Raw genomic sequence first — 27,565 nt, forward strand, 5'->3', positions numbered from 1 at the left:
CGAGTGCGACAGTGACTGGAATTGAGCTAGGCCCGATCGGGAGGGTGCCGAGGTATGAAGTTATCTCTGTACACGGGAGTACATCGCCTAGGCTAGTCGGTCTTAAGAATAATCGCGAACTCGTTCGGGCGCGTCGCGATTTTAACTTAGTCTTACTCGCGTCTGTTGAAATGAAATATCTTAGTGTCGCGTAAATAAAGTATTAGAGTTTAGTGTACCGAATCGAAGTCCCCTTTGTAAGACATGAAATAAAATGAAGTGTCAGTAGAGTCACTTTAACTTAATTCGCTCCAGGTTTGATTAGATATCTTTGATACAGATAGCGCCAATAGGCTGCGCCACTAGGGCGCATGTCGGGTCTCGATGCGTAGCCACCTCCTCGTGGTGAGACCTGGTAATTGGTATCGTTTTCCAAAGAATAATTTTTGGAAAACGATACCGGGCTAAGAGCTACGCACAAAGTTTTTGGTATTTCCTACTTCTTGTAAACTTCCAACTTTTCTTTGAATTTTGTCAATTTTTCAAAATTTTATAACAAAATTTTATTTTTTCTTTTTTTTCTATAATCTGTTATATGTTGGATCCATTGTACTGGGTGCTCGGATTACTCGTAGTTATATACTGTCGAATCTAGGAAAACGAGCAAAGTTTACGGGATATGCTACAACGTAAAAAATTCATATCAGATAGAGAGCTTTTTGTAAAAATGAAAGAATATGTGCAGAAATTACTCTCGATAGCTTACTTCTGAACATTGATGTCCAATTATAGTTATTAAGAAGTACAAATATTTATAACTGTGTACATTGTAAACTCGAGATACACTTGCTTAACTTGTAAGACAAGAATGAACCTCCAATTGATCTTATTTTCTTGTAATAATTCTCTATAATCGAAAATCGTGCGTTCTTGAAAAAAAATTTACAATGTTCAAAAATTGAGGGTGATGGTACAATTTCGATTACGGTTTCTGTTTAAGAAAGTAAATTCTACAAGAATTACCGAATGGATATTACAGATTAAAATTCTTGTTGAATAGTGGATCGATGACCATATTGGCCCGGTTTAACCATAACACGATTAGTACTTCTAGCCAAGTGGAGAAGTTTTAATGGAAAAAAGAACACATGAATTTGAGTCGAAGACATGTTTGCTTCGTTGCTGCAAGAACTAGGAAGGAAATTAATATAGTATGTAACATGAAGTGATCTGTAAAACTCCGAAATTTTGAAGTTCATTTGGACCTCTAAGCAGTTCTTACTCGGGTCTGTGACAAAAAAGATGAGAAGCTGATTTTACCAATTTATTGTTTTATTATTTCTTTTAAAGATAAATAAACTGACATGTTACTTCATGCGTTCATCCCTTCTTGGAAATGGTTTGTATGTGTACTTGGAGATTAGGCAAGTTATCAGAAGGGTTGAAGCTCGTGAGAAGTTATTAATTTTGAATTCTATTTTATTCGTTTTCACTACTCTACGCCATAAAATTTGCATCTTGATGTAGAATATAATTAGCTACATGTATACTTATAGTGACTTAAGTCACTGTTGTTCAAGCAAAGCCTCGTAGCTTAAGGAGCTTCCTCTTACGTTACCATAATATCAGAATGTTGACTGATGTCACATCACGTGAGAAAAGCCTGAATTAGTACGAGTAACCCCAAACATGTCTAAGCAATACTTAACACTACCGTTCGGTGAAAATTAGTACTAACACACATCCGATCAGCAAGGCATTCTCGGACATAAAAGACAAGAAAGAACAAAGGCAAAAACAATTTATAACACAAACATTCGTATTTCAACATCAATTTTCCCAAGTCTAATACTTCATAAACAATGAAAATTCAATACCCAGAAAGAAGGTATTCTGGATAAATACATAAAATACCATACAATATTTCGTACAAGATGATTCAAGTTTACATATGACGATAGTGATAGTGATATTTCCCTTCAAAAATCCAAATTAAACACATAATAATTACAATATGCTGGAAAAGTTATACGTTATATTTCACGATTGAATTAGTCATCTCTTTATCCCAGTTTCGTCATCCAACTGAAATGACAAACTCAACCCAAACCCCAAAGCTCGAACAGATCCTCGACCAATTCACTCAATGGCCCAGCAAGGTCCTAAAAATTAATGAAACGAGAGTCTCAAATGGACTAACAAATTGCAAATAGCACGTTCCATCAACCTCACATCCTTGGCGCATAGGTTGATAGACCGTAACTCTTCGCGTCCCTAAGTCTAACAGCCTAACATCAGGGTGTTCCGCGACTTAATAAATTCTACTCTGTCGCGAGATGCGTCGTATCGGAGACCGAATTGCTGCCCACGCAATCTCAATCCATCGACACGTAAAAACTCGTTACGGAGCTCGAAAAGCAGTAGCCATAGACGTCTCCAGCAGGTCTATTTATTTGTAGCCCCTGGTGGCGGCCGGCGAAGCTTTCTCCGAGATTGCTATACCTCTCCCTTGCTTTTTCCATTGTAACGAAATTCCGGGCGTTTCGCGACAAACATACACATGTACGCAGACACGTATAGAGGCACAAAGACAGTGGAATCAGGGTGGTGCTCTTCCTTTAATCCGAATGCGAAAAGAAATCCCCAAGAGCCCCGGATGACGAGAGCCGCAGAGAAATGCCTCACCTTATACCATCCTTGATTCTCTATCCACTCACTGGCCGACACTTTGCTTTCCTTTCTATCCACCGTCCATTTTAGTATCACTTACTTTCCTCTGCTCCCTTTTCTAACACGTCCCTTTCCACCCCCGCTGTAGAGTAGAAGAAGCCTGGGTGTTCCTCCGGGGGGAACGGCGCCCTTAAAGCTGGCCCTCTCGCTTTCACCGTGCGAGACAGGAGACTCTACTCATTTTACTTTTCAATCTTCGGGAGGATGCGATTTTCTTCCTCATTTCCAGTCTGACAATATTAGGAGCCGGAGCAGGCGGAAGAGGATATGAGGTGGGGCCTGGAGGGCTGAGGGTGGGCTATTTGAGAAATTCGTTGCGAGGGGTAGAAGGTGAAACTAAGAGGTAGAAAGGGTGCATCGGTAATCGACCTATCACCTGTTTGCGTTAGTACGCTGTTAGGAAATTCGATTTACCTTAACTACTAGCTACCTATTCGACGTTTCGTTGCTTCCTTCTGCGAATGGATTTAATCTTCGATACTTTGTTTTCTTTTTTTTCGACTTCTCCTAGTTAAACGTACGCGTACACGAGAAAGAAGCTTTGCTCTACCAGTACAGAATGCCTGGATGTTGCTCTGTTTGGGTGAAACGAACCGGCATGTGGTTCTATGGGACCCGGATAGGGATCGAGTTTCGTCCCTTGAAAGTTACGTTATTGAATGTTGGCTTGTTTAATAGAGCGGAGGGAATGTAGCTATTCGTATCATGTTTGTTTTCTCAGTTGATATTTTTATATACATGTATTTGTTTTATGTGTTTTTTTATCTGTATTTTAATTTCATCATTTTTTATTAAATTTTTTGTTGGTGCTGTTTACGAGTGCACAGTTACCATACAAATGGAATCGTACAATTACGCTTTCCAATTTAATTGCATTTTTTAATCAAGGTACTATGTGTGTTTTATCAGAAACAAACGATTATTTCATAGAAATTATTAGTATCCAAATTTCAGATTAAGCTAGGTGACTGTGATCAGTGACAGGTCCTTCGTTTTATAATGTTAATATTCCAAGTGGAACGTGAACTTTTCTTATGATAGAAATTCTAGTGCTTTTCGTTCGAAAATTAGCGCTTGAGAATATGTAGCAGCATTTGTAGTCGCATCAAGTGGTATAGTCCCAACATGAAGCAGCCCTGCGGCGTATACTCGAGCATACATTACGTCTCACGTTACCCAATGATGAAAGGGATTAAAAGCAATTAGTTCTAAATCCTACAGTGAATTACAAAATCATGAAAATATGCAAGTGGTCAAGAAGATACTGCTCTGACTGCAAATATCCAGTATGCTGCGTACGATATATAAACGCAAATTCCCTACCTATTTATTTCGGTATAAATTGGTACAAGATTAAAATGCTTTTCAAAATTGCCCAACGTTAACCCAGTACTATGAACTCATATAGCAATTCTAAAAATTTCACCATGGGGTGGGAACACATATACGTGTCCTTGCAAAACCATTCGATATATGCGTTCGATACCACCGATGCTCTTATACCAAGAATTCCACATCGAAAGTTCGAATTTATTTAGTCCAACATGTGCTTTCTTCGAAAAAGTTGGCATTCTACTGCACACACTTAACGTCGCACAACTCAGTGTTGAATATCTTTATACTGCACGATATACATTCCGAATGCAGACCAACTACTGTATACAGATGAGAAGTTGGCCAGATATCTGCACACTGAACAGCACAGAAGCAGGAGGAATAGTTCGATAACCTACTTAATTCGTTATAAGGTTCTTAGCAGTTATAAATTACGACAGCATAGTCGTGAGATTTCCATATTCTCACGAATTAACAAAACTAGCAGTATAGGTATCTTACTGCACAAGAGGAATATATTTCTACTATCTTTCAGTCAGCACTGACAATGCAGGTGAGAAGAGATGTCGCTGCTAAAGTACAGTCAGTCAGACAGATTAACTGCCTTCCCGTCTTTACATAGTACATAAATTACATGATCAAATGACATAGTCAATTTGACGCCTAGTTGCCAATTGATGGGTAACCCATACCGCTAACAACAATACTGCTGATATTTTACTGCATTGTCATGCGTGAGAAGATTAACCCCTGTTGGTGGTTTCGAAAAGACCCAGTGAACGAATTAATACCGAACACGTTAGAGGTACCAGAAGACAAAAGCGAGGGTAGATTAGCAGGCAGCAATTAGCAGCTCGAGCAAGAGAAATTCCAAAATCCGTTGTGGCGTATCTCCACAATTCGAGAAATTCGGCATCCTTTCCTCGGCTAGCTCTGCTCGCGAATCTGGACTTAACCCAAACGGAGGTTCGCAGAAGCTCTCGTACACATCGACGCACGATTATACTTAGCGTGATTATTTTGCTGAAGCTATCCCGCTTTTAGAGCAGCTCCCAAGTCTACGTTATCAAGGCGGAACTCTGCAGAGACCCGGTGGAAATCGTGTTAGAAATATACGACCAGGGATACGAAGGATAAGAGCTTGCAGGGTGTGCCACGTGGAAACGACGGGTTTGTTGTTTGGAAGTATTTGGGGAATTTGAAGTTCAGAATTTGATATTGGCATTTGGATTAGGCTTTGGTTTATCGATTATTAGAGGAGCTTGAACACACGCTATCTTTCAAGCTAGAAAGTATGGTTTAAACTCCTAAAAGGTGATGGGATTAATGTACTCATAAAAGGAAATTCTTTTAAATTTTCCTATTATGATATTTAGAGCACGATAAAATGAAGAAGTTATGCTGTAGGTTTGGGTTATTAGAATGGGAATAAGAATTATTGCATTAGTCTCGCAATATCAGAGTTGTAAAAGATTGGCTACTAATTTGTGATTACTTTTACCGATTTTCAATATTATAAAAGTCAATAGAGTACCCAATAATTACGAATGTGTTAATTCGAATCTCATAGTCGTCAGCTCAATCCTACGAGACAAACCTAACCGACAGCCCCACTTAAGGTAGGAATGAGTGACAATCTCATTATGAAGCTAAGTACATTACTGCTATCCTCGATGATGAAATATACTGATAAATAGATACCTATACCTTCGAATGACGAAAGAAAGAAAATTTTAAAGCGATTAATAAAATTATAAATTTGCTTAAGCATTCAAAACCAGATATTCAGAATGTCACGTGTGTCAAATGCGAACTCGGAAAATGTAGGTTTCCAATTTCACTGGTGTGTAATTAAATACACGTTTAAATTTATTTCCAGTAAACGAAAAAGTAAAAAAGGAAATATTCGGACAAAAATTAATTACGAATAATAATTTTATAAAATTAAATACGTCAAATGCTACCAATCTGTAATTTAGCATGCCGCTTTCAATTTAACATGACACATTCGATTAATCGGAAAAGAACGAGATATCGAAAAAAATACGGACCATCACACATAATCCTTGATCCATGACTACGAATCGAATTTTAATATACAATACTATTCCCCCCTCCCGTTAGCCAACAATAATTTGTATGCAAACTCACCTCCAGAACGTGCTCTGCCTGGTTCTCCCGATCGAGCTTCCGTCCGCTGGTCGTGATTAAGCCTGAAACATAATCGAATAGAAAATTAGACCGTCGACCTTAATAAATCCCGATTAAACGGTGTTTCAATTAAGGTTTCTGGGCTGACGTTTTATCGTCGAGTCCAACCGGTAAACCGACGCGACCGAGCAGACCACGGACAATTCTCTGTGGTAATTTACTGAGAAATGAAAAGGCCTCAATTAGCGAGGACAAAGATTAGCCCGATGCCACGATTTCGACGAAATTATAGCGTTCAGATTTCACCGGATGTCGGTCGAGCCCCTCGAACTCGTCCCTCTATTCTTTTCCTCGTTGTCCGCGTTTCCCCTTCACGCTTTGCCCCCCACTCCGACTCCCAACCATTACAGCGCCACCGGTAAGTACCCCAACCTTCTCGGGACGCCTGATAATTAAATTATAGGTGAAATAACCTGCGGTAATTTTAACGATTGAATCGACAATTTAATTATAAAATTACAAGTAAATTACTAACAGTGGTTTTGTTATTCACGTTACCCATAGTGTCTTTATCATTTGTCTGACATTTAAAACTCAACATATAATAATATGAACGTTACAAGGCGTCAAATATTAGTCTTGGTGTTTGCAGCTTAAGACTACTATTTTCTAATGATACAATGAAATGACACACCTTGTATAAATATATTACAATCTGTATCTTAGGCACGATTCGTTTTGCGGTATTCGGGGGATCGTTCGCGAATTCATTTAACGAAAATTCGGAAATAACGATGACCAATGTCAGATGGTAGTCGGTGTTCAATTCGCAGCGAGGAACAAACGCTTTTCGTCGCATTGGAGATCCAAAAGGACTCGACTCGAATGCCTCGCGGTCACCGACGTTTCGCGCATCCGTCTGCTTTCCACGAGTGTCGTCGAAAAATAATTGACGGGTGAGAGGGAAAATGAGAGTTTCGGCTAGCATTGTCCGCAGTGGGCTTCGCTTCTCCGAACGTCGGCGATCGAGGAACGTCGACGTGGTAATTGGGTTTCGAGCCTCTGTTCGTCGCGGGGACCGTAACAATTTCGCGGCAAATTGTTCTCCGCGATGACGCGTCCCTCCTCGTTTTTCCCTCTACAGTGGCGCTGTGAGAAACGGAAGAAATTCGGTACGGACCGAGACTAGACGAGATTTGGCGTTTCTCGCGATTGATTTGATGGGGAAGATAAATTGCTCGTAAGAGTAATGGAAAAATGGATAAATGAAATGGAATTGTAGAGATTGCTTTCCTGCTTATTGAAAATTAAGAATGAATATCTTCCTGTATGTTTGATACATGCAGTATCAAATTGACGAGTGAACGAATATAAATAAATATTAAATATATATCGAGAAACATAAGATTTTTATTTTATTTTATTAGAAGAGATTCTTAATAGCAGACATATCGTGATAAAAATTTAAAGTAATTGCGTCACCGGAGGCATGTGAAATAATATTGAAATGATCACAACATAACCTCAAACACTTCGTGTCCGCAACGTAACCTCCAAATTACTCTGCATTATACTCGAATAATACAAACTGCAACTACTTTCACAATTGCTGCCTTTTATGACATCATTAAATAAACATGGATAAACTTCGACTATCAAACTCACGATACTGTTTTAGCTTCAACAAAATTTCAATAATACTGTTCGCTAGTTATTCGGGACAACTTTCGGGCAGGACAGGAGACTCAGCCGGACGTGAACGGTTTCCAGACTTTTCGAACGTTTCTAAAAGCAACATTGCAGAACAAGAACGAAGCCCCTGGAAATATTCCTGGTGTTCACCATGTTGAGGTTCCTCTCCCTTTTTTTATTCTACCTGATTCCTACGGCTTCCGGTAACAATGGCAAACGGCACAGATTTTATATTTCAGAGAGGACTAATCAGGTTAGACTGAAGCCGCGTACTGCTGTACCGACGGAGGCAGGATGGTCGCCGCGCTGTTGCCAAATTTCTAGAATTTCTGACACTCGTGTATTTGTTAGACCTTGGCCACGAAACACTCGAATTTCGCAAATTATCGGAGCTAATTATCGACAAAATGCACGTGCTAATTATGAAACTTTGTCTGCTTCCGCGATATTTCGCCAATACTTCGCAGTTGACGTACTCAGTGGGGAATATTAGGAATAAAGAACGAACAGTGGTGGACTGAGAATTTTTAAAAAATTTTGAAATTCAGTTCTAAACTATTGGATATTAAATTCAGTTATTTAATTCAGCTGGTCTGCTAATATATATTCTGTTCGTTCTCTTTTAAGCAGAAAAGTGGGAAATCTGCTAATTTGTAATTTTAATGGTACCTGGTGATAAAATAAAATCACGAAATATGGTTCCCACGAAAGAGCGGAAGATATAATTGCGCAAAATGGCTGAATTAAGCTTGAACGATTAATTATATTTGGACAGGATAAGGAATCAATTATAATTATAGGGGGATCGAATTTGCAGCTAATGTACAATTGTACAATAACATACCAGAACAATGAATGATAATAAAGTATCGTTTCATTATGCTCCAATTACACGACTCATTGCTCTTTGATTGCAGTCGAATAATGTAACTCTATCCCAATTTACATATCACGACGAAATCGAACATTTCATCTACTCTACGTTCATATCAAAATTTTATAGCTCCATCTTCTTTAAAGCAATCTGAAACCATCTATCCCTCCGAAAATTTAACAGAATCTAAAAAAATAGAAAATTTAATAAAAAATTCTCCACAGACTTCGGATTTCTATGTGAATTAATATCAAATATTCGTCTAAAAGAAAATCAATTCACTGGTATACGTTGGATATATGTAGTGTTGGATTTTTTCATCCGGAAGCTACTTTTACTTTGTTGGCTTTTTAGAAAAGGGAGGAAGCACGTTGAAGGGAACATTTATTGTATTATATACGTATAATGTTATAACAGAAATAAAATAAATTGAATAATGTATAAAATAATCCGTATAATGTACAATCCCATTATATTATCAACAATGTCGACACCGCAATGACCACGTTTCGGGCACTTCTGGTAATCTAAAAAAGAATTCTACCTAATTTGCATCTCTGCTTCCCTTAAAAAAATGACGGATGATATACAGTAACAAATATTCCATCCAGCTTCGTAATGCAAAATCTTTATGACAGTTTTTTTATATTGACCATTCATGTACAGTAGTATAAAAAGAGAACCAAAATATCCGAAGAGTCCATATACAGATATTCATCGTTTTACTATATATAATCGCAAGATTGCAATCGAAAGGCCATCTAAGTAGTCACGATCCCGAGTCGAGGTGGGAAATTCAAGAGGATCGACTGCATCGACATCAAGTGCAACGTCATTGTTCCCACACGTCGCTGGTACGACATACACTTCTCTGGCCAGGGATTCGAAGCGAAGCCAGTAATAAAGGCCGACGTTCTAGCGACGCGCGCTTTTCTCGTCGGAATCATGGGCGAAACGAGAAAATGGGAAAAGAAGAGAGAGGTGACGCGACGAATGTACAGGGTGAGTCTAAAAGCGTGTTGTAAAATTTACAAGCTAGCTGCATACGTGTCAAAGCTAAAACATGTAAATGACCAAACGAAGCCTCGATGAGGACCAAAATATTTTCAGTTTGACAGGTTATGTATATTAAATTCAAATGAATTGTATTAAATAAACGCAAGGGACTATTTTATTCATATAAAATATAATATATGATAAAGTATGTTAAAAAACTCGTCATCGAAGGAATGCGTTATTTTTGCAGATTTAATTTTTAACTCGCTTTGCATTAAACAACATATTATAGCATTTGTAATTCCGCTAAATCGTTCAATCCGTAGTTAATCCCTTATATATGGTTCTTCTTAGTCTTTTTATTAGAGAGGCGTTAAAATACCAGAAGATAAATTGTCACATTATCTAGGAGTATAGTGATACCATCTCGCCCCCCCCCCCCAATTTCATCACAGTCTACCTAATTAACCCTCAATTTAAATTAAAAAAACAAAGAAGAAGGGGAAGAATAAATACTATTTATCCTGTCATTATTACATATCAAATTGAAATAACCTTCTGACATACTACGCGACGACTCACGAAACAATCACCAACCCTTCGGTCTCTGCCAGACGTTCACGACACCCTTTAAACTGGGGCCTCGTAAAGAAAGAGCGGTCATGGGGAACGAGAGGTCGCCTCGTGGAGAAAAGTAAAACGAGCAGGTACGAGGCGAAAGAAAAAAGGAGAGCGAGTGAAACTCCAACGTTAGAAGGGGTAGAAAATATGACGACGAAAGGGAGCTACGCGGCATGGAACGCATTTAAATAATTGCTTTCCGTTTTCATCCCTCGACCTCGTCGACGACGTCGGCCCCGTCGACTGATTCATTCGTCACGCGTGGACAACTCGCAGCGTGGTGAAGCCGTTATCGGAAATCAGAGCTATTCGCGATATTACCGACAGCGCAACCGGTTTTCAGCGCCACTGTGGTGAAGATGGCGCTAACGTTCGCGGATCGGAACGGATTTATTTCCTAGATCCCAAGGGGACGCCCGTGACAACGTTCATCCTTGAAACTCGAAACTCGTCGAGGAGCTTACTTTATGACAACCGGCGAAAAATACTCCGAGGAAAACCATGGAACCAACGATCTTCCCCTGAGTACGTTTTTTTACCTGTTTTGCCCGCACAGACCAAGTCGTCAAGAGTGATTCTCGGAGAAGAACCGTTGAAGACCAGGTGACTCTGATCTGCGTATGCATTTCAGAAAGAGACTCGTATCACGTGGAAATATTGTCAGTGTATATGTAGTACTGGATATGTGGATTGCGCGAGGGGAAGAAGTTTCTTCGTGGTTGGATCGACGGAATCCTTCCGGGATAGGGTATGTTGGTGAGGCTGAAATTGAAAATTTATGTATTTAGTTGTAGTAGGTAGGTTAAACAGGCTTCACTCGGTTTATCGTGAGAGTTGGAGAAATTTGCAATGAAAACTGTTTTTAATGATCACATGGGCAATAGATAGTAATGGTAAATAAAGATCGTAAGTAGCACACAATGCTGTTGCTGGAGATTGATGATAATATTCGAATGGAACGGGAGAGTTCGAGTCCTTTTTACCATAAATTGGTAGTTAAAGTAACAGTGCGTTGAGTTCAGATTGAAAGATGATTAACATTTCGTTCTATGACAGTTAATGATCTACGATAGTGCCTTCATGATAGTTAACGATAATTTCATAGATAATGATAGTTTAATGACGGTTAACAATCGATTTACTGTTTAGAGTTAATATTCAAGCTAGCAATCTATAATGTGTATCCAAATATTAATAATAATTGAAATCGAATAATAAATATAAATAAGTATATATTATTGTATCTCTATCTAAAAGTAGAAATCAACGTTAATCTTATTAGAAGTAGTTGTACATTTCCAGTAGATCGGAATCTAGGGACTTGGACTAGTCTAATAGCTCTAGTGTTAAATATTTAGTTGTAACCTGCAGATAGTCCTAAATGCTAGAGGCATCTGTGGTGTAGTTGCGGTATAAACCGGGACTGTTATTAAATACAATCTACGACTTGGCTATATCGCTCGAAACTAACTATATCTCGAACATTTCTCGAATTCCGAAATCCACGTACACTTTTAATCTCCACTTCAACTTCAATCAATCGAAAGACTACTTTATGCAACAGACCAAGTAACCTCCACGAGCCTCACATAAGTACGACTATTCTCACACTAATGTATTCAAATGCACCATTCCTACTAATGTCACGCAAAGTAAATGTGAGACCTTGCAAAATTCCTAGAAACACGCCACCCTATAAGCCGTAATTTAATTTTAAACCGTAACGGGATATGATTCCCAGAACTCAATATACCAACTCGAAGAAAAAGAGCTCGTCAAAACTATAGCTCATAGTTTCACGACTTCGACTGGGTCGAAGAAAAGGCAGATCTGGCGTTCCTGACAATTTATCGCGGCTCCGTGTTATTTAGGTATGCAAAATGAGCATCTCGCTGTGTGCAGTGCGAAAAATGAAACTCCAGTGCCGAAGTCACGAAATCACGACGTCTTGGAAATTTAACGAGCTCAACTAGAGCCGGCAGATGACCGCGTATAAAGAATGGAAACAATTACTGCATACAGACCTGTACGTCTCACTTTGAATTGCAAATACGTTCTTGCGGCGCCGGATCTTAAAAATTCGAGTTAGATCATTTCTGTTTTTCCTCGCGTCGAATTATCGACCTTACTTGAAAGGTCCCAATTGTCGCATAAACCCGGGCAAACTCGTGTACGCTATTCCAGTCGGTCTTGATCGGGCGACACAGGACTTCCGTATTGAGTTTCCACGTGAACAGGTGTTAAACGAAGGAGCGAGCGAACGGGATAAAAATAAAAGAATGAAATTGCAGGGGTGAACGAACCGAGACGAACGAACTGGCTGAGAATGAACTTCGTGTTGGATGTGTGCGACGAGTGTTTGGAGGTGAAACGTCGCAGAGACGGCTGAGTGTTTGTGTGTGAATTCGTGGAATGAAGGAACGTGAACCTCGAGTGTCAGAGATATGACGATGTAAACTTATCGAGTTCCAGTGATAAATCTTCGAGTATCGCAAATTAAAGTGTATTTAAGTTCAGTAGGATGTTGTTGGAGTTAAAGGCGCGGAATGGATAGCTCGGGAGTGAAGATGACGCTGACAGCGTTTCTCTAAGGATGATTGAAAATATGAGATTTCGGTGTAAAATATTCGATTTACTGGGAAATTCAGTATTTGATAGTACTGAAATATGTTCGCTTTTGCATTAATATCGAATACAATGGCCGTCATTTTGCATTTACACGATAATCATTTTAAACTTCGAAACGTTAATCCATTATGGTCAGAGCTTGTATTACATGCAGGCGTTGCTAAATGCCAAAGACACACTTGCTTTACAGCGAAAGAAAGTATCATCAATTATTCGATGAACAAGACATATATCACTGTGTCATTTAACCTCTGAAGAAGTTAAATGTGATGCTAATTAAACGTCAGAATACAATTAATATTGGACGTGAACAACTCAAATTGCAATAAGTTTTAAGATACTTAAGTATTACATAATTCAACGATTCAATTGCACATAAAGACATTTTTAACTTCAGTACCAAAATAACTTAACCTCTACTATCTCAAAAATTGTTTGATTTAATTGATCGGTAACTCCGAGATACACTTGCACTGGAAAGTCTTTTTAAACAGAAAATATCGCGTGGCAAAGAAGAACAATTTGTATATATAATAACCTTAATTACTTTTTCGTAACAAGACACAATGTTCGCAAGATAGGGCTGACCTGTTCTCCGCGTACACGTGCACGCGCAGCTTTCGCCGAGTTGCAACGCGTTATACGGCCGAGGGCGCCACCGGTATCTGATCTAGTCCACGCGATAGCGTCTCCGAAACGTCGTCGTTATGCGTTATTATTCTCCGTGTTTCTTTAAATAAGAACAACACGGTCGGTGAACCATGAATGCGACTAGATTACGACGGGCTGATTCGGGTGCAATAACTTACGAAATCTCGTTTGCGGCCATTTCGTCCTCCCTATCCCAATATCGTTACTTCTCGTTTGATCGGCAGACCACGTGTCTGCTGGCAAATGTGCTACGTTATCCGTTGCGTTTCGCTGCGTCTAGGCCGCATCAGACACGTCATTAAATGAAATTGCGTTAAGAACAGTTAGAACGTGGTAGGGCGATTTATTCATACGATTTCCGCAAACTCATGCGTTCTATTGCTCTTGCGGATCGGAAGAGGCTGAAAGGACGAAACGAATGGAATCTTTCATTACGCGCGTGTAATCTTATTAACGAAACCGGAGAAGCTATATAGCATGTGTACATGTAATTCTAACTTCCGTTTTCGAGGTGTGCAATTCCTGTTTGCTGAAATAATTTGCCATTAGAGTTGCATTACTATTTATCATGTGCTTTTCCAATGACTGATGTTAGTGAGAATTATTTTCATACGTGTGAATGTAAGATATATAGCGAAAATATATTGTAAACGAGTATATGGGATACACACGTTTGTCAAAATAATATTAGTGCAATTTGAATATATGGAATTCAAAGATAAACAAGGGAATATCTCATAAAAATTGGCTTGAAATATTAGATGTTGAATCCTTTTTTATTTTCTTTATTTTCTTTCTATATATGCCAACAAACACAAAAGTAGACTAAGTAAAAAGTTTAAAAGGAATTATTACAATCACTAACATTACAATAAAATTATTGTGTCGTAAATTCGTAAGAAAATTGAATTGTTAGATTAATTTTATAATTTTGCCGTAATTTGTTTAAATCATAGCAGATTTAAAATGCGAAGCTTTCAGTGTTTCGAAATGGAACATATGACTTAAGCCACTTTTATAATCGCCGATACATATGCTTGTTTTCCTCTCAAACTTGACGTGCTTCTGATCTTAATTGATTGAATAAGAGAATGCAAATTTGTCTTGCCTACCATCGATCGACAATGCACGCCCATCAATAGCAAGATAATTCTTCTCGCGTTCATTTCTCTTCGAACTAAGAACATTTACTATTACCTCCAACCTACTCTCCTTTTTCACGATAATAATTCAGACAATCAGCTCATCGCTACCATCTTGCTCATCGATAACATCGATTCGCAAATCGCCGACCGATTATGGTATGAACACGTGCGTGGAAGTTCGCAATCGCTGTGATCAATTTCGCGTTCGCAAGACAGCGAAAGTACGCGTGTAAGCATACGTTTATAGCTTGTGAAATAGCCATGATTTCCGGCTGAATGACGATCGATCCATTCTCTACGCACGATGATCGTAGTTACCGTGATGATCTGCCGGCTTAATTCGGATCTTTTTGATTCTCTTTTAAAGCTGTGTATTCATAGACCAAGCAGAGTGCATGCAAACGTTGGTCAAGTATTTAGAAATGCTGGTAAGTATATATGGTGTACGTCTTTCGAATATTTTCGCGAAATATCACTGTGCACCCATATTGTATTGTATAGCCTTGATCACCTCACCGTCCCTGATTTTCAAAACGACTATTAATAATATAGGTTACTAACAATCAAAAATATAAACTATTTATAAATACCAAAAAAATATTCATAACATCTGACTTCGGTGTATTGCTGTACCAAATAATGCAAAAATAATAAAACACACTAAAATACATTTCTCCTATATAATATATAATTACAGAGGGCTAGTTTCCCTTTCTGTATTTTCATTCAAAAACATGAGAAATTTCATCCTTTTTAAAGATTTTGTCATTCGCACCACTTGTCTTGTGAGCTGCATCAATTAATACTGCCAGTCGCGAGACCAGCGGAGATAACCTAACTCTAGCTGCGCGGAACACTTGCGCGGCCAGTGGATACGCGGCTTAACGTAACACGGCGATTAAGTGCAACGCTTACGCATTCGATCTCTTCTTTTCTCTAAGCTGTTTATCCTACCTCTGTGACAAAGCGTAATAATCTGGGGTAAATAGGTAGGAGGTTACACGGCTGCGTAGAACGTTGCGTGGCTGCACGCGGTCGCCGAAAGCTCGGTAAGCCGATTTCGCGTCGCCGCCGGGAATTCGATGTGTCGAACACGCTAGATCGAATAGTAGCTGGAAGCTAAGCGCTTTTGGGCTTCCGCGGTTCAACTGGGATATATCCGCGGGATCGTCGGAAATGAATTTCGATCTCACCTAGCTGACAGTTCTACGGCTGCTGGGTGACGAATTGATGGAGCTCTGTTGATGCTCGAATCTTGATGGAATAAGGAAGAGGAAGATATATAAATCGGAATTTCTGGGATTGGTCAGGATTTTGGTGTCTCTCGGACTTATCTCTGGAGTTCATATTTAAATATGATGACGTTCAAAGTTAAATGACGAGTAAATGCTTTTTGTAGGAATTAAGTAATTTTAAAGGAATTAATAATTTATTTATTTCTTCAAAGAAAAATTCATTTGGCTGTTGGAAATAATGGAATGTATTAGGAATTTTAATATCACTCAATATTGCCTCTGGTCTTTGTGTTTAAATATAATAATATTGACAGATGAGTGGTCAATAAAATGTCTCTTATAGGACTTATTTCAGTGGTATTAATAATTTGGCTTGTAGAAAATAATAATTTTGTCCATTAGAATATGTGGACTCGATTAGGAATTCTATTATGCACCGAATTTATCCTTTAAATTCATATTTGGATATAATAGAAATATCTTAAAACGAATAATAACTAATTTATTTTATACAAGTTAAATGAACATTTCAACAATTTTATATAACAAAATATTTAAAAATATGGAAATAAGCAAAACGGTGAGGAAAAGTATCAAGAAACCGTGTTAAGGAGAAAAAAAGCTTTAGATGTAACCTCAGCAAACTTCCTAGGAAAATTTAGGTCAAATAAGCATAGGTAGCCAGCGTATACAAAAATCAAAGGAACGAAGGTACAAGCTCAAATACCTTCTCTCGAAACTCGATCTTCAGCTAACACACGTTTCTCGACATCTTCATCGTTTCAATCTCGCCGCGATTTCTCATAAATAAGGATCATACCTGGGAATCCACTTCACGCATCGAGTTATCCACCTAGCAAAAAGCCGGCCCCCTTCACCCGCAACGATCCCGCGACCAATGTACAACCTCACGGGATCATTGCTACGCGGATCGAAACACGCGATACCGAGAAAGTAGAAGAAACCTCGTGAATCACGAGCTACTGATTTATTTCCAAGCCATTCGGTCAACCGAAACTACATTCTAAAGAACAAAAGCAAAATCGATAAATCTGATCACTTCCTCGCACAACAACGATGCATCATCCTCTTATCGAAGAAAAAGAAAAAGAATATTTGAAAACTCGAAAACGATACAAAAGTAATCACTTCTACAAAAATATCTAATTCTATCAAAGAAACGAAAAAGTAAAATTTAGAAATTTAAAGCTATTCCTACCAGAATCTTAAATCTTTCCAAAAAATTAAGATAAAACTCAAATACAAAAATTACTTATATCAAAGAACAAAATTCTATTAACACGTTGTCTTCCAGACATTTTTTACACGGTGTGCTTAGGTCACAATTAAATTTCTATTACACTTAGGATATAATGATTTATTAAACAATATGATGAAAAAAAAGGAAAAATTGCATACGTTTCATTTCGCAATATTCTATATTTATCTACGTCATTCATATTTTCAAAAAATCGATCAGCAGTGACCGTCATGACAGTGTAGGATCATGCAAGCTCACTGTTCGATAGCCCATTGACACACATCGAGATAGGACTCATCTTCTACTGGTCAGCGTTTCCTCTCTTGCAAATATCCAATGACCAATCCTTCGTCCAATTTTTTCGGTCTTTTGCCAATTTTCGATGAACATGAAACTCGTTCTCACGTCAACATTTTTCTCCTCCTTATGGAGCGTGAAGGGTAGTAGGAACCGAGCTTGGGGTGGCGCTTGGCTGGAGCCCTTTCGTAATTTCTGGATCGACAATCCAAGCCGAGGAAAGTTTTCCACAGAAAGACTAATGAATACGAATCAGAGAGACGGTGGACTTTTTAATTACAGGCCGTTTTCGACCGGTGTAAGCAATTTTCCGCGCCGCCTGCCATCGATCTTCGAAATGACTGGGGATAAATGACCGTTTACGAAATTTCACGAGGTAAGACGATGCCGCCGCAGGAGCAAGCGCAAAAGCCGAGCTGAATGGATGATGTGTAATTCCGATTGCAAGAGGGACTTTCGTTCCGCATACGTTTGTAATTAACCCCCAGCGTGAACGCGGCTGGAGAAAATTGGAGTGACGAGGAAGCGGGATGAAACGATTCGCCGATTTTCATCTACAATCAGATTCAACCGTTCTGGGTTCTTGCCGTGGCTTGCGGTGCTTTTATGCCGTTAACGTGGAATTTATGCTTAAAAGAAAGCCTCGGGGTATTTAATCAGCCGAAGTGACGATTGACGAGGGATTCAAGATAATTTGATATTGATTTCGGAGGGTTTTATTTTCGTTTGTGACGGTCCGTTTATATCTGAGAGGAAAATTCGAAAGTTTTTGTTAGGGGAGGTACTGATTAAGGAGAAGTTGATGGTGATTTGATTTTATTTTAATTGTGGTGGTGCAGGTAATTATATTTATAAGTCTCAAATATATTTATAAAGAAAACTTTAATTAACATAAAAAAACAAAATTTTATAATTTTTGTTTTGTTAACTGTGATATTCATGTAAACTGTATTTATTGGAATTATATTTTTGGGAGAAAAATCTCGATTTATTTTTCTGAATTTGTTTCATACGTTTGCGGTATGACGATGTTTAATTAACGATTACGAAACGTTACGGGATAATTGGAAAATTGACTGGACGTGCAATTTCGATCACAACACTCCGATGTTGTCATTTATAATTAATGCCTGTAGATTCCAACGAGAATAGTCAACTGACAAACAATTACATAATATATGTAGATCGATATGCCAAAATTTACTACCCCCTAGCATTTACATAATATCGAATTTACTATTGAAATTTCTAGACGAATGCTTGACTAAACGAACACTTGGTTGAGACAATAATTATTGTAATCGTAGTATTCGAAACGAAAACGAAATTTTCTAGGTTCCTAGGTTTTCAAAAAATCTTGAAAAATTACCAACGCTGTAAACACTACATTTCTATTCCTTAATATTAACATTGTTGAATGTGTAGCTAATGTAATATACACAGACAATAACATTCACGTTATTAAAATGTTGCGATGAAAAGAAATTCAAATATATGTTTCCATTTCAATAAAAGCCATAATTATTTTTCCAGAAGCTGCTGTACGTTTTCAATAACTGCAAGAATAAAAGGCCTGTAATTCACTATTTTTAGTTTAATAAGTATACTGTTAAATCTTAAGTCCTAATTCTTGACAGACTCGCTTTTTACTGGCATGCACACCTTTCTTAATTGCATATTCTTGCACATGCGCATACACGTTTTCTCTGCTTTTATTTCTCTATTTCTCTCCCTCTTTCCAGTTATTCCTAAGAGATTCACCCCAAGGCAATCGTGCATTCCTTGTTCACGCGATAATCTCAAGCACTCCGCCCAAACACTTCTTCACACCCCTAACATTTCTGACCCAGTACTCTTCCAAATCCACTCCTTCATCCGCATCCAAACACTTGTAACACACACTATAAACTCTGGTATTTAGATCATGCACTTTCAATGCCCTGTTTTATGCCTACATTTTACCATATTGCATTTAAAAGGGTATAGTAATTTCAGTTAATTTCGTGTTATCGTATTTGGCCAAAAATTTGTTGCCAAGAGTAGTATTATTGTTATTATATAACATTTTATACTTAGATTGTAGACTTATCATAACAGAACAGTGACACAGAAATAAGAAAAGAATTAAAGAGGATAAATATACGAACGTGTATACACCTAACTTTCCAGTTACGGAACACCATGGTTGATTACACAGCGCAAAATCGAAAGGTAGATCACGCGCCAATTTTAACACCCTCGATCAAGACTCTCCATAATATACCGATAAACAAGATTTATTCGTTCAGTATCGACATTTTCATATCGCTTAACGGTAAATTGACGATTAGAAGAAAGATTCGGTTTAATGAAGACAGCAATAACCGGGCCACTTGCTACGTAGTCGACGTTCAAATTAAAAGTCCAATTTCAACCCCTGGCTCATTTGAAAGTCTGATTTAATCGCTCGCTGGCCCGCCAAGATTATTCACGAAGGGTCGAATCGAATTTGTATCGCAAATTGTCCCGCATTAAAATTGATTCTCGCTCGTCTGCTATACGCGTGGCTATTTACGCGCAATATCCTCGCCCTCTCTGACTCTTGACTCCGTAATATAACCCCCTTGTAATCGCTTGCTTCATTTTTTCCTCTCTTCCTTCATCTTTTTTTCCTTTTTTTTTCTTCTTTTCCTCGTCTCCTTTTTCAATAACGACTTTCTGACTTTTCATCGTATCGTAATTCCGCAGGCTGACGCGACTGTTCCGGCTGAGAGCGATGAATAATGAATCTGGTAGCCCGATCAGCCCAATTTGCATACGTTATCGCGTAAGGCGAAAACAATGACTCCTACACTTATACTAGCATCCGAGTGACTCGGGTCGCTTTCACGAGTCGCAAACGTGGAAGAAAACGCTTTGAGAGGCTGTTAAGAGATAACGGACGACGAATTATTGACGGAGAGAAAGTAAGTAGAGAAGTGAATGTTGTATCTTGGGTGATATTTAATTTTTGCTTCAGTTATTCAGACTTTCTGAGAGATATAAATTGTTGCACAAGTTGAAACTGAGTCTTTAAGGTATTACAAATATTTCTTTTCTTCGTGAAATAGAAAATATAGAATTCAATTAGTACTAAGCCTCTTTGGAGGTGTAGTACGTTGTAAGATCCAAGTTAAAAATTTGACAGGGTTATAGTAGTTTATTTAACAAAATAACAGTTACGATGTATTTTAAAAAGCAAGGATAATTCGGTTTATATTTTACGTTGGTTAGTTGAGGAATTACAAGTGAAGTAATTAATCGTGGATAAGAGTTTGAAATTAAAATTTTAGGTGGTATTTCGCTGCACAAAATTTTGTAATAAAAGAAAATAGGAATTTTCAATCTGATTGACAAAATTTTATTTAAATCTCTCATCAACTTTTATGGCAACTCATCGTTACAATGCGTATTCCCTTCAAATGCCTTCTATCTATAATTCATCGCAAGAATTGCGACAGGGGTTAATCTCTGTGCCACATCGCCGTTATTAACTAGATTGCGAACAAAATTACCACCCATTACGTTTAATTTCAGCTATCATGGAAGTCAAACATTTATTAGGATTTCTTTTTTATTTAATTGAAATACGCTTGCACTAACCAGGAATATTGTCTATATACCTATGTATCAACAGAAAAATAATTCCTAATGCATACCTCTCAGTGTATTTTAACATTTTAACACTGCCATTTATGAGTTTATATCATTAGCAATTTAATATATAGTTTAAAACATTAATCAGTAACTACTCGGTAATTAATGAAATCTTATGTTCAATATAAACAAGGAAATAAAAATATTCACCTTTGAATATAATATGGGTACATAATGTTAGATAAAATAAATAGTCTTTTATAACCACGTGTCACTATAATTACCCTCAAACGTTCCACCACGTACTTCAGAATCCATTGATTACTCCTAACGTACTAACCAGGGAATACAAGTTGACTGATCATCCGTCTTATCTGTACCTTGACCCCAATTAATTATTTGTAACTAATTCATCACCTTCAATGCATCGCTATGCATCTATTATAAATTACATTATATCCACGTTTACTGCGCAAGCTTCGCAAGAAGTCTCACGAGACGGCACAGGTCAAGAGGACGCGTCAATCGCTCGATCTAAGTCGCGCTAAGTCGGTCGCGCCATCTACCCGTCTCATCAACACTCTGTACCACACAACTCAACTGGCATACACGATTAGCTTGAATACAATCGACAGTATGTGGCAAATAAAGCATCCCTCTTCCACTTTAACCAGTTATAAATATATTCCTTCCACAAAACTTCTCACGAGCTACGCACAATAAAGCTTATCGCCATCTACAAACTCCTAATTCCACGCCGAAAGAAATGTCTAATAAATAAACCCGGCTGACAGATCAATATACGCATAGTCTAACAAAGGTTTTCTTTACAAATTAAATGCAGTTGAAATTTAAGAAAATTCAAAACTCGTGCTTAAAGCTTATCAAAAGTTGAAGTATATGGAAATTGATTTCGAGCACTGCGGTATTATAGTTAGTCGATCTACTTCGATTCCCGGGTAAAATATTAGCTCCTTTCCGTCTGACCATGTGCAACTTACCGGTGGTGGAGTTGATGAGAAAATAACCCTCCGGATTGCCGCTGGTGATGGAAAAGGTGAATTGTTGAGGCGAGACGTCGCGATCGAACGCCCGGATCTGTAGAACGTTCACGCCGGCCGGTGAATTCTCCGGCACAGACGGATAGTACACTGGGACTTCGGTCAACGGGGTGTTGTCGTTCTCGTCGAGCACCTCCACGTACACCTGCACAGAAGCGAACTGTGAATTATTTACGAGACGTGGATCGTCCTCGTGGTTGCGCATGATTGCGAAAAAATGGAAAAAAAAGATTGCCATATGCAGTAAGATCAAAAACGTTCATGTAGACATGTCCTATCAGAGTACAGCAGAACTTGGAGGAGAGTAAGGAAAGGTTATAATAAATTATGATGAAGAACGTGACTATAGAATTTTGGTTAATGCACAAAGATATATAGGGTGTATCTACCTTGTGTCCTTTAATATATCAGAAAACAGAAGAAATGACCTTGAGAGAAAAGTTCAAACAATTTGTCAGGAGATCATCTTTGCACATTGACAAATGTAACGAAGATATTGAGAAACGCTAGATAAACGAAACACCCTGTACAGTCTAAACGATATAGCATGCTCGTAAAATATTGTATTAAACAGTGGCCCCAATTGGTGATCAAATGGTATTGTTGAAGTCGCCGACACTTAGGATCGTCTGCTGTTTGTAACTATATATATTTCACGCCAAACAGTAGAGTGGAATAAATTGTTTACCAATTTAAAATTTCAATTTAGTTTGTTTACTACCATATGCAATGAATTTATAATCCTTTGAATTCTTTTGAGTTTTGAATTCTCTTCAATATCTGAAATAATTAAAGAAACTTGAATCCTTCGTACACCATTCTCAGTAATAATCAGTGATAATTTTTCTATAAACATCTCAAACAGGAATGATTATAAAGGAATACAAATATGCTGTTTATCGCGACAACTATGGCGATTATTGTAATCAAGCCATGTACAGCTCCTTTGCGCTCCGGACGCGGCATCTATGATGACTATTGTAATTACGCTACAGGACACAGTTTCTTCTTGCTCTCGACGTGACATCTGTGGCGATTATTGTAATCTCGTTGCAAAACATGGTGCCTCGTGTTCGCTCTAGACATCTCCGAGTGTAAACAAGACAAACTGAACCTGTATTACTATTTCATGTTAATAGTAATATTATATAATGCTCTATAAATAGTAATATTATAGTAATATAATATCATGTTGAAATGAATTACCGAGTCAGTCTTTTCCAGTAAAACTGCATCAATTTGGAAAATCTTCTGGAATAATTTAACGATAATTGCGAACACGCAGGTAATGAATGAATAACTGTGAAACTTGATTCTATTTGAAAAATGCACGGATTTATAGACATGAAGGAAATTGATTTTAAGGCGAAACGAAACGAAAGGAGCAGGAATATTTGTAGTTGAAATTATAGTAATTAGTAGATCACATCCGGTATTAATCTTCTACGAGTATTATAACCTCTAAGGTACAGTTGAAAGTGAATATTATTAGACACAGTATTTTTATATATACTTTCGTAATAACCTCATTTCGCAACGTCCGACAGTATCATTACTAAATTCTCATTTCCTTATCTTAATAATTTTCCGCGAGTTATCAGTGGTAAAATAAAAATTTGACGTACTGATTATAGCATATAGTATATTACGGTATGCATGATGAGATTGTAACTACCCACGTTGGATTACCGGTGAAATTTGTATTGGCCTATGTAATTATAAAAGCGTTCTGAATTGACTATTTCTTTTCCCTGGAAGAAGGAGAGCCTTTTTTCTAATAATATAACGTACGTTGCCGCATCACAGTGCGAGATAAGTGGCACGAAAAATTTTCTCAAGTCCATAAGTCGGTGGAGAAAATTGGTTCTCTCACTGACCACCGTTCCTCTGTTAAGAGTTTATACGGCTACAAAGTATGAAATAAGAAGTTGCCTGATACTTTTCCAATACAATGACAAAACTGGGACTGAAATGTTTATGGCCTAAAGTAAACGACGTTGTAAACAATCATTCTCTAACGAAATTCCTCTACAGTACGGCCTATAAATGTATTAAATAAATATTAGATAACTATTAACACACTAATAAAATTTTCTCAAATTTGTGAATTTTGTATAATAATTGAATTTTATTTTTAGTGCAATTCAAGATACACTGTTCAATATATTAATGATAATTATATCCAATTTATTTAATACATTCAAAGTTCTGCTGTAAACTTGATTTTCTAGAAATATTCCAAAACTACAAAAAATGAAGTAAAATCTACTACTCACGGATATATGAGATTAAGGTAGCCCTGAAAATATTATGCATATTCACTTATATTTTCGTAGTTATTTTTGAAGTATGAAAATTTTAATCTACTTATGAAGAGAAAATTGATAATTGTTTTAAGTACGAGTTTAAGGATGAATACGACGATTTCATCTCTCTTGTTATTTTTCATGTAGAATTTAAATCTAGATATAGAATACTTAATATTTCCCGCGACCTCTGTTTCCTCATTCAACATACCAATTTCATGAACAAGTTCTCTAGTAATTTTTTAATATCTCCTGCCACCCTACAGCGATCCATTTCTCCGCTTAATTAAAATTACAATCCGGTATTGAAATTACGGCTTAAACATTTGAAAATCGAAATGAAATAAGAAAATAGTATGATAATATTACATACATTTTAATTCTCACGTAATAAGACGCAAAAATGTTTCCAAAAAAGCAAAATTTTCTTAAATACGATAACACGAGTGGTAATTACATTGTTATATCTTCCATTTCTTCGTATTTTCATTACCCGCGTTGTCCGGGCAATCCAAACTTCCGAAACGCGTAATATTCCTCAGGACAGCTTAATACATTAAACATGTAATTTATTTTCTCCGTACATACCTGCAAACTCGAGCTCAGAGGTACCACCCCGTGATCCTGTGCATACACTGTCAGCCAGTATCCTCTCTTCGACTCCACATCTAACACAGCCTTAGTTTTGATGTTTCCTGAAACATAGTAAGCAACTAGTCAGCAAAAAAATCAGCAACAATCAACCCCTAAATAAAAGAAGGAGATAAAAAAAGTTAAAACAAGCTAGATCGTCCCTGTTACAGCCACGCTCATCCGCCGATAATTACCGACCAACCCACGCTAGACAGGCACAGACCAGGTAATCAGTCCAGCAAACGGAATAGCTAAAAATTGTCAGGGTATCGCGAAACATTTTCCCCTTTTCGATATCTCGACGCGGAGACTCGGGCTGAATGGAAACGAGTCGTTCCACGAGAGTAATGGAGAAGAGAAAAAGAGAAAAGAGTATGAAAGAGCAAGAAGGAGAAACAGAGGATAGGATAGATAAGGAGAGGAGGCGGTATTACCACCTTGCAAGATAGCTAACAACAAGGACCTATATGAAATGACGTGCACGTACATGGCGACTTGCCAGCCGTGTACCCGCGCGCTCACACCAGCAAGAACGGATAGGACAAAAATTGGACTGCATTCCTGATGTTAACACGTCGAGCACCGCTGTTCCGCGTGTCTTCGATCGTTTTTGCGAGATTCCGGTGCCTACGTTGGTCGCTTTTTGCATTGATACACACTCACACACTCAAACACAAGCATATGCATGTACACATACACATATGCACCGTAAACGAACACGCCGGTTGGTATATTACGGTATTAATGTAAAAGATAACGTCCGATACCTGGTGAGCAGCGAGGGGGAACGAGCGAAAGGGGAACCAGAAGGGCAGAGAGGGGAGGAGACCTCGATTAATTAGCAATCCAAGATGTTACGTACGGGAGCAGATGTAGATCGTAATCAAGATTACCTCCGATTTGTTCTGTCAGTAATTGCATCTTCGGATTTCGCTGCAGCATCTTCATTAATCCCGGTCTTTCGCGTGCTGCTGATCGTCGTATACGTGATTACGCGTGCGCGCAAGAGTGCGTGCGCGCGCACGTCGTGGTATTGGTATAATATCGAGCTCGTAATTTCGAGATATCGATTAATTATCGGAGCCGGGGCGAAATTCTGCCCAGCGGGAACCCGACGCGCATCGGTGTCCCGATTATTTATGGGCTCGTTTCGGTGAAATTCACGGCCGTGGAATAGCGATCCACTGGATCACGATTTTCTCGTTTGATACGGAAAGAAATGGCCACGCATGAGAGTGGATCGCCTGCGGTGAGCCGGGTTTATTCCGCGAGGAACTCTGGGGCCTAAAGAACCGACACGTTCAGACGTCTGATGGAAGGAATCTCGTTTCAAGAACAATGAGTCAGCTTGTATTACCTCATGTGAAGTGGCATTAATAATAAATGATTGTACATTAACTTCGTTTAATCGTTTATTGTAAATACTGCACACCGCAAGAAGGAAGGAGTAGAAAGGAAATCGTAATTTTTCTGTTGTGAGAACTTCATATTATTCCCTAGCTTCATTACAGTATTATACTTATGATAAATATTACAATATGTTCAGTCTTTATTTCCAAAAACGCAGGAGTACTCAGAGACAATCTTCAATAAATGAATATGGTAACTAATAGAAAAAACGATTAATTGTTTTACCTTAACTCACTAACGTCACCACGATCGAATACTAAGTTCACAAATGACGCAGATACGTAAGAAGACTCCTTTCATTCGTCTTGTACAACAGAATTTAATTATTGTTAAGTATCGATACCAAAAGTAAAAAAAGTAAAAAATATCAAATAATAAAATTTCAAATATACATATACTAGTGCTGGTAGATTCACGCAATTAAAGAAACACCCTATTAAATTAATATCTCTATAAGAATATATGCAAAATTCCTAAAAAAGTTGTATATCGAAAATGATAAAATTGAGATTAACCTTTAAATTGGGGTTCGACGTTAAATTCGAAATAAATTAAACTGAAATAAACCTTCAATGCTCAACGACACAATGGTGAGAAAGCATACCTTTTCTATAGACGGAAACGTTCGACGCTAGTGTCAGAAACAGCACAATCATCGGCTGTGAAGGGAGTTAATCACGAAGAAGCGCCGCGTGACCGTAGCGCCATCCGTGGCGTCGCCGCAAAGCACGCGCTACACGTGTTTTCGTTGCTCGCCCAACCGTACGAGGGAGTTCTAGGCGGACACGTGCTGCACGTTTAATAGTGACCTCGGAGAAGGGGAGAATAAATTAAATTCGCTACCGTGAACGCAACTTGTACAAGGAGTTTACGGCGTCGTATAACGGTGCAGCGAGAGGAGCCATGGCAGATACGACCGTGTCCTACGAGGCCGAGCACGACGCT

General features: G+C 38.1%; 1 protein-coding gene across 1 annotated transcript in view; it reads right to left on the reverse strand.

Moving 5' to 3' along the window:
* kug (FAT atypical cadherin kugelei) overlaps nt 1–26,152 on the reverse strand; it is a 96,662-nt gene extending 70,510 nt beyond the window's left edge. The window contains exons 1-4 of the mRNA XM_017903919.1: nt 26,104–26,152; nt 25,166–25,290; nt 22,212–22,416; nt 6,196–6,257 (exon numbers count right to left, since the gene is read on the reverse strand). Of these exons, the coding sequence (XP_017759408.1) occupies nt 6,196–6,257; nt 22,212–22,416; nt 25,166–25,290; nt 26,104–26,152 (441 nt within the window). The remainder of the gene's footprint in view (nt 1–6,195; nt 6,258–22,211; nt 22,417–25,165; nt 25,291–26,103) is intronic.
* Nucleotides 26,153–27,565: the final 1,413 nt, after the last annotated feature.

Source organism: Eufriesea mexicana, unplaced genomic scaffold (assembly GCF_001483705.2).
Source record: "Eufriesea mexicana isolate 0111107269 unplaced genomic scaffold, ASM148370v2 scaffold47447488, whole genome shotgun sequence".
Lineage (NCBI taxonomy): Eukaryota > Metazoa > Arthropoda > Insecta > Hymenoptera > Apidae > Eufriesea > Eufriesea mexicana.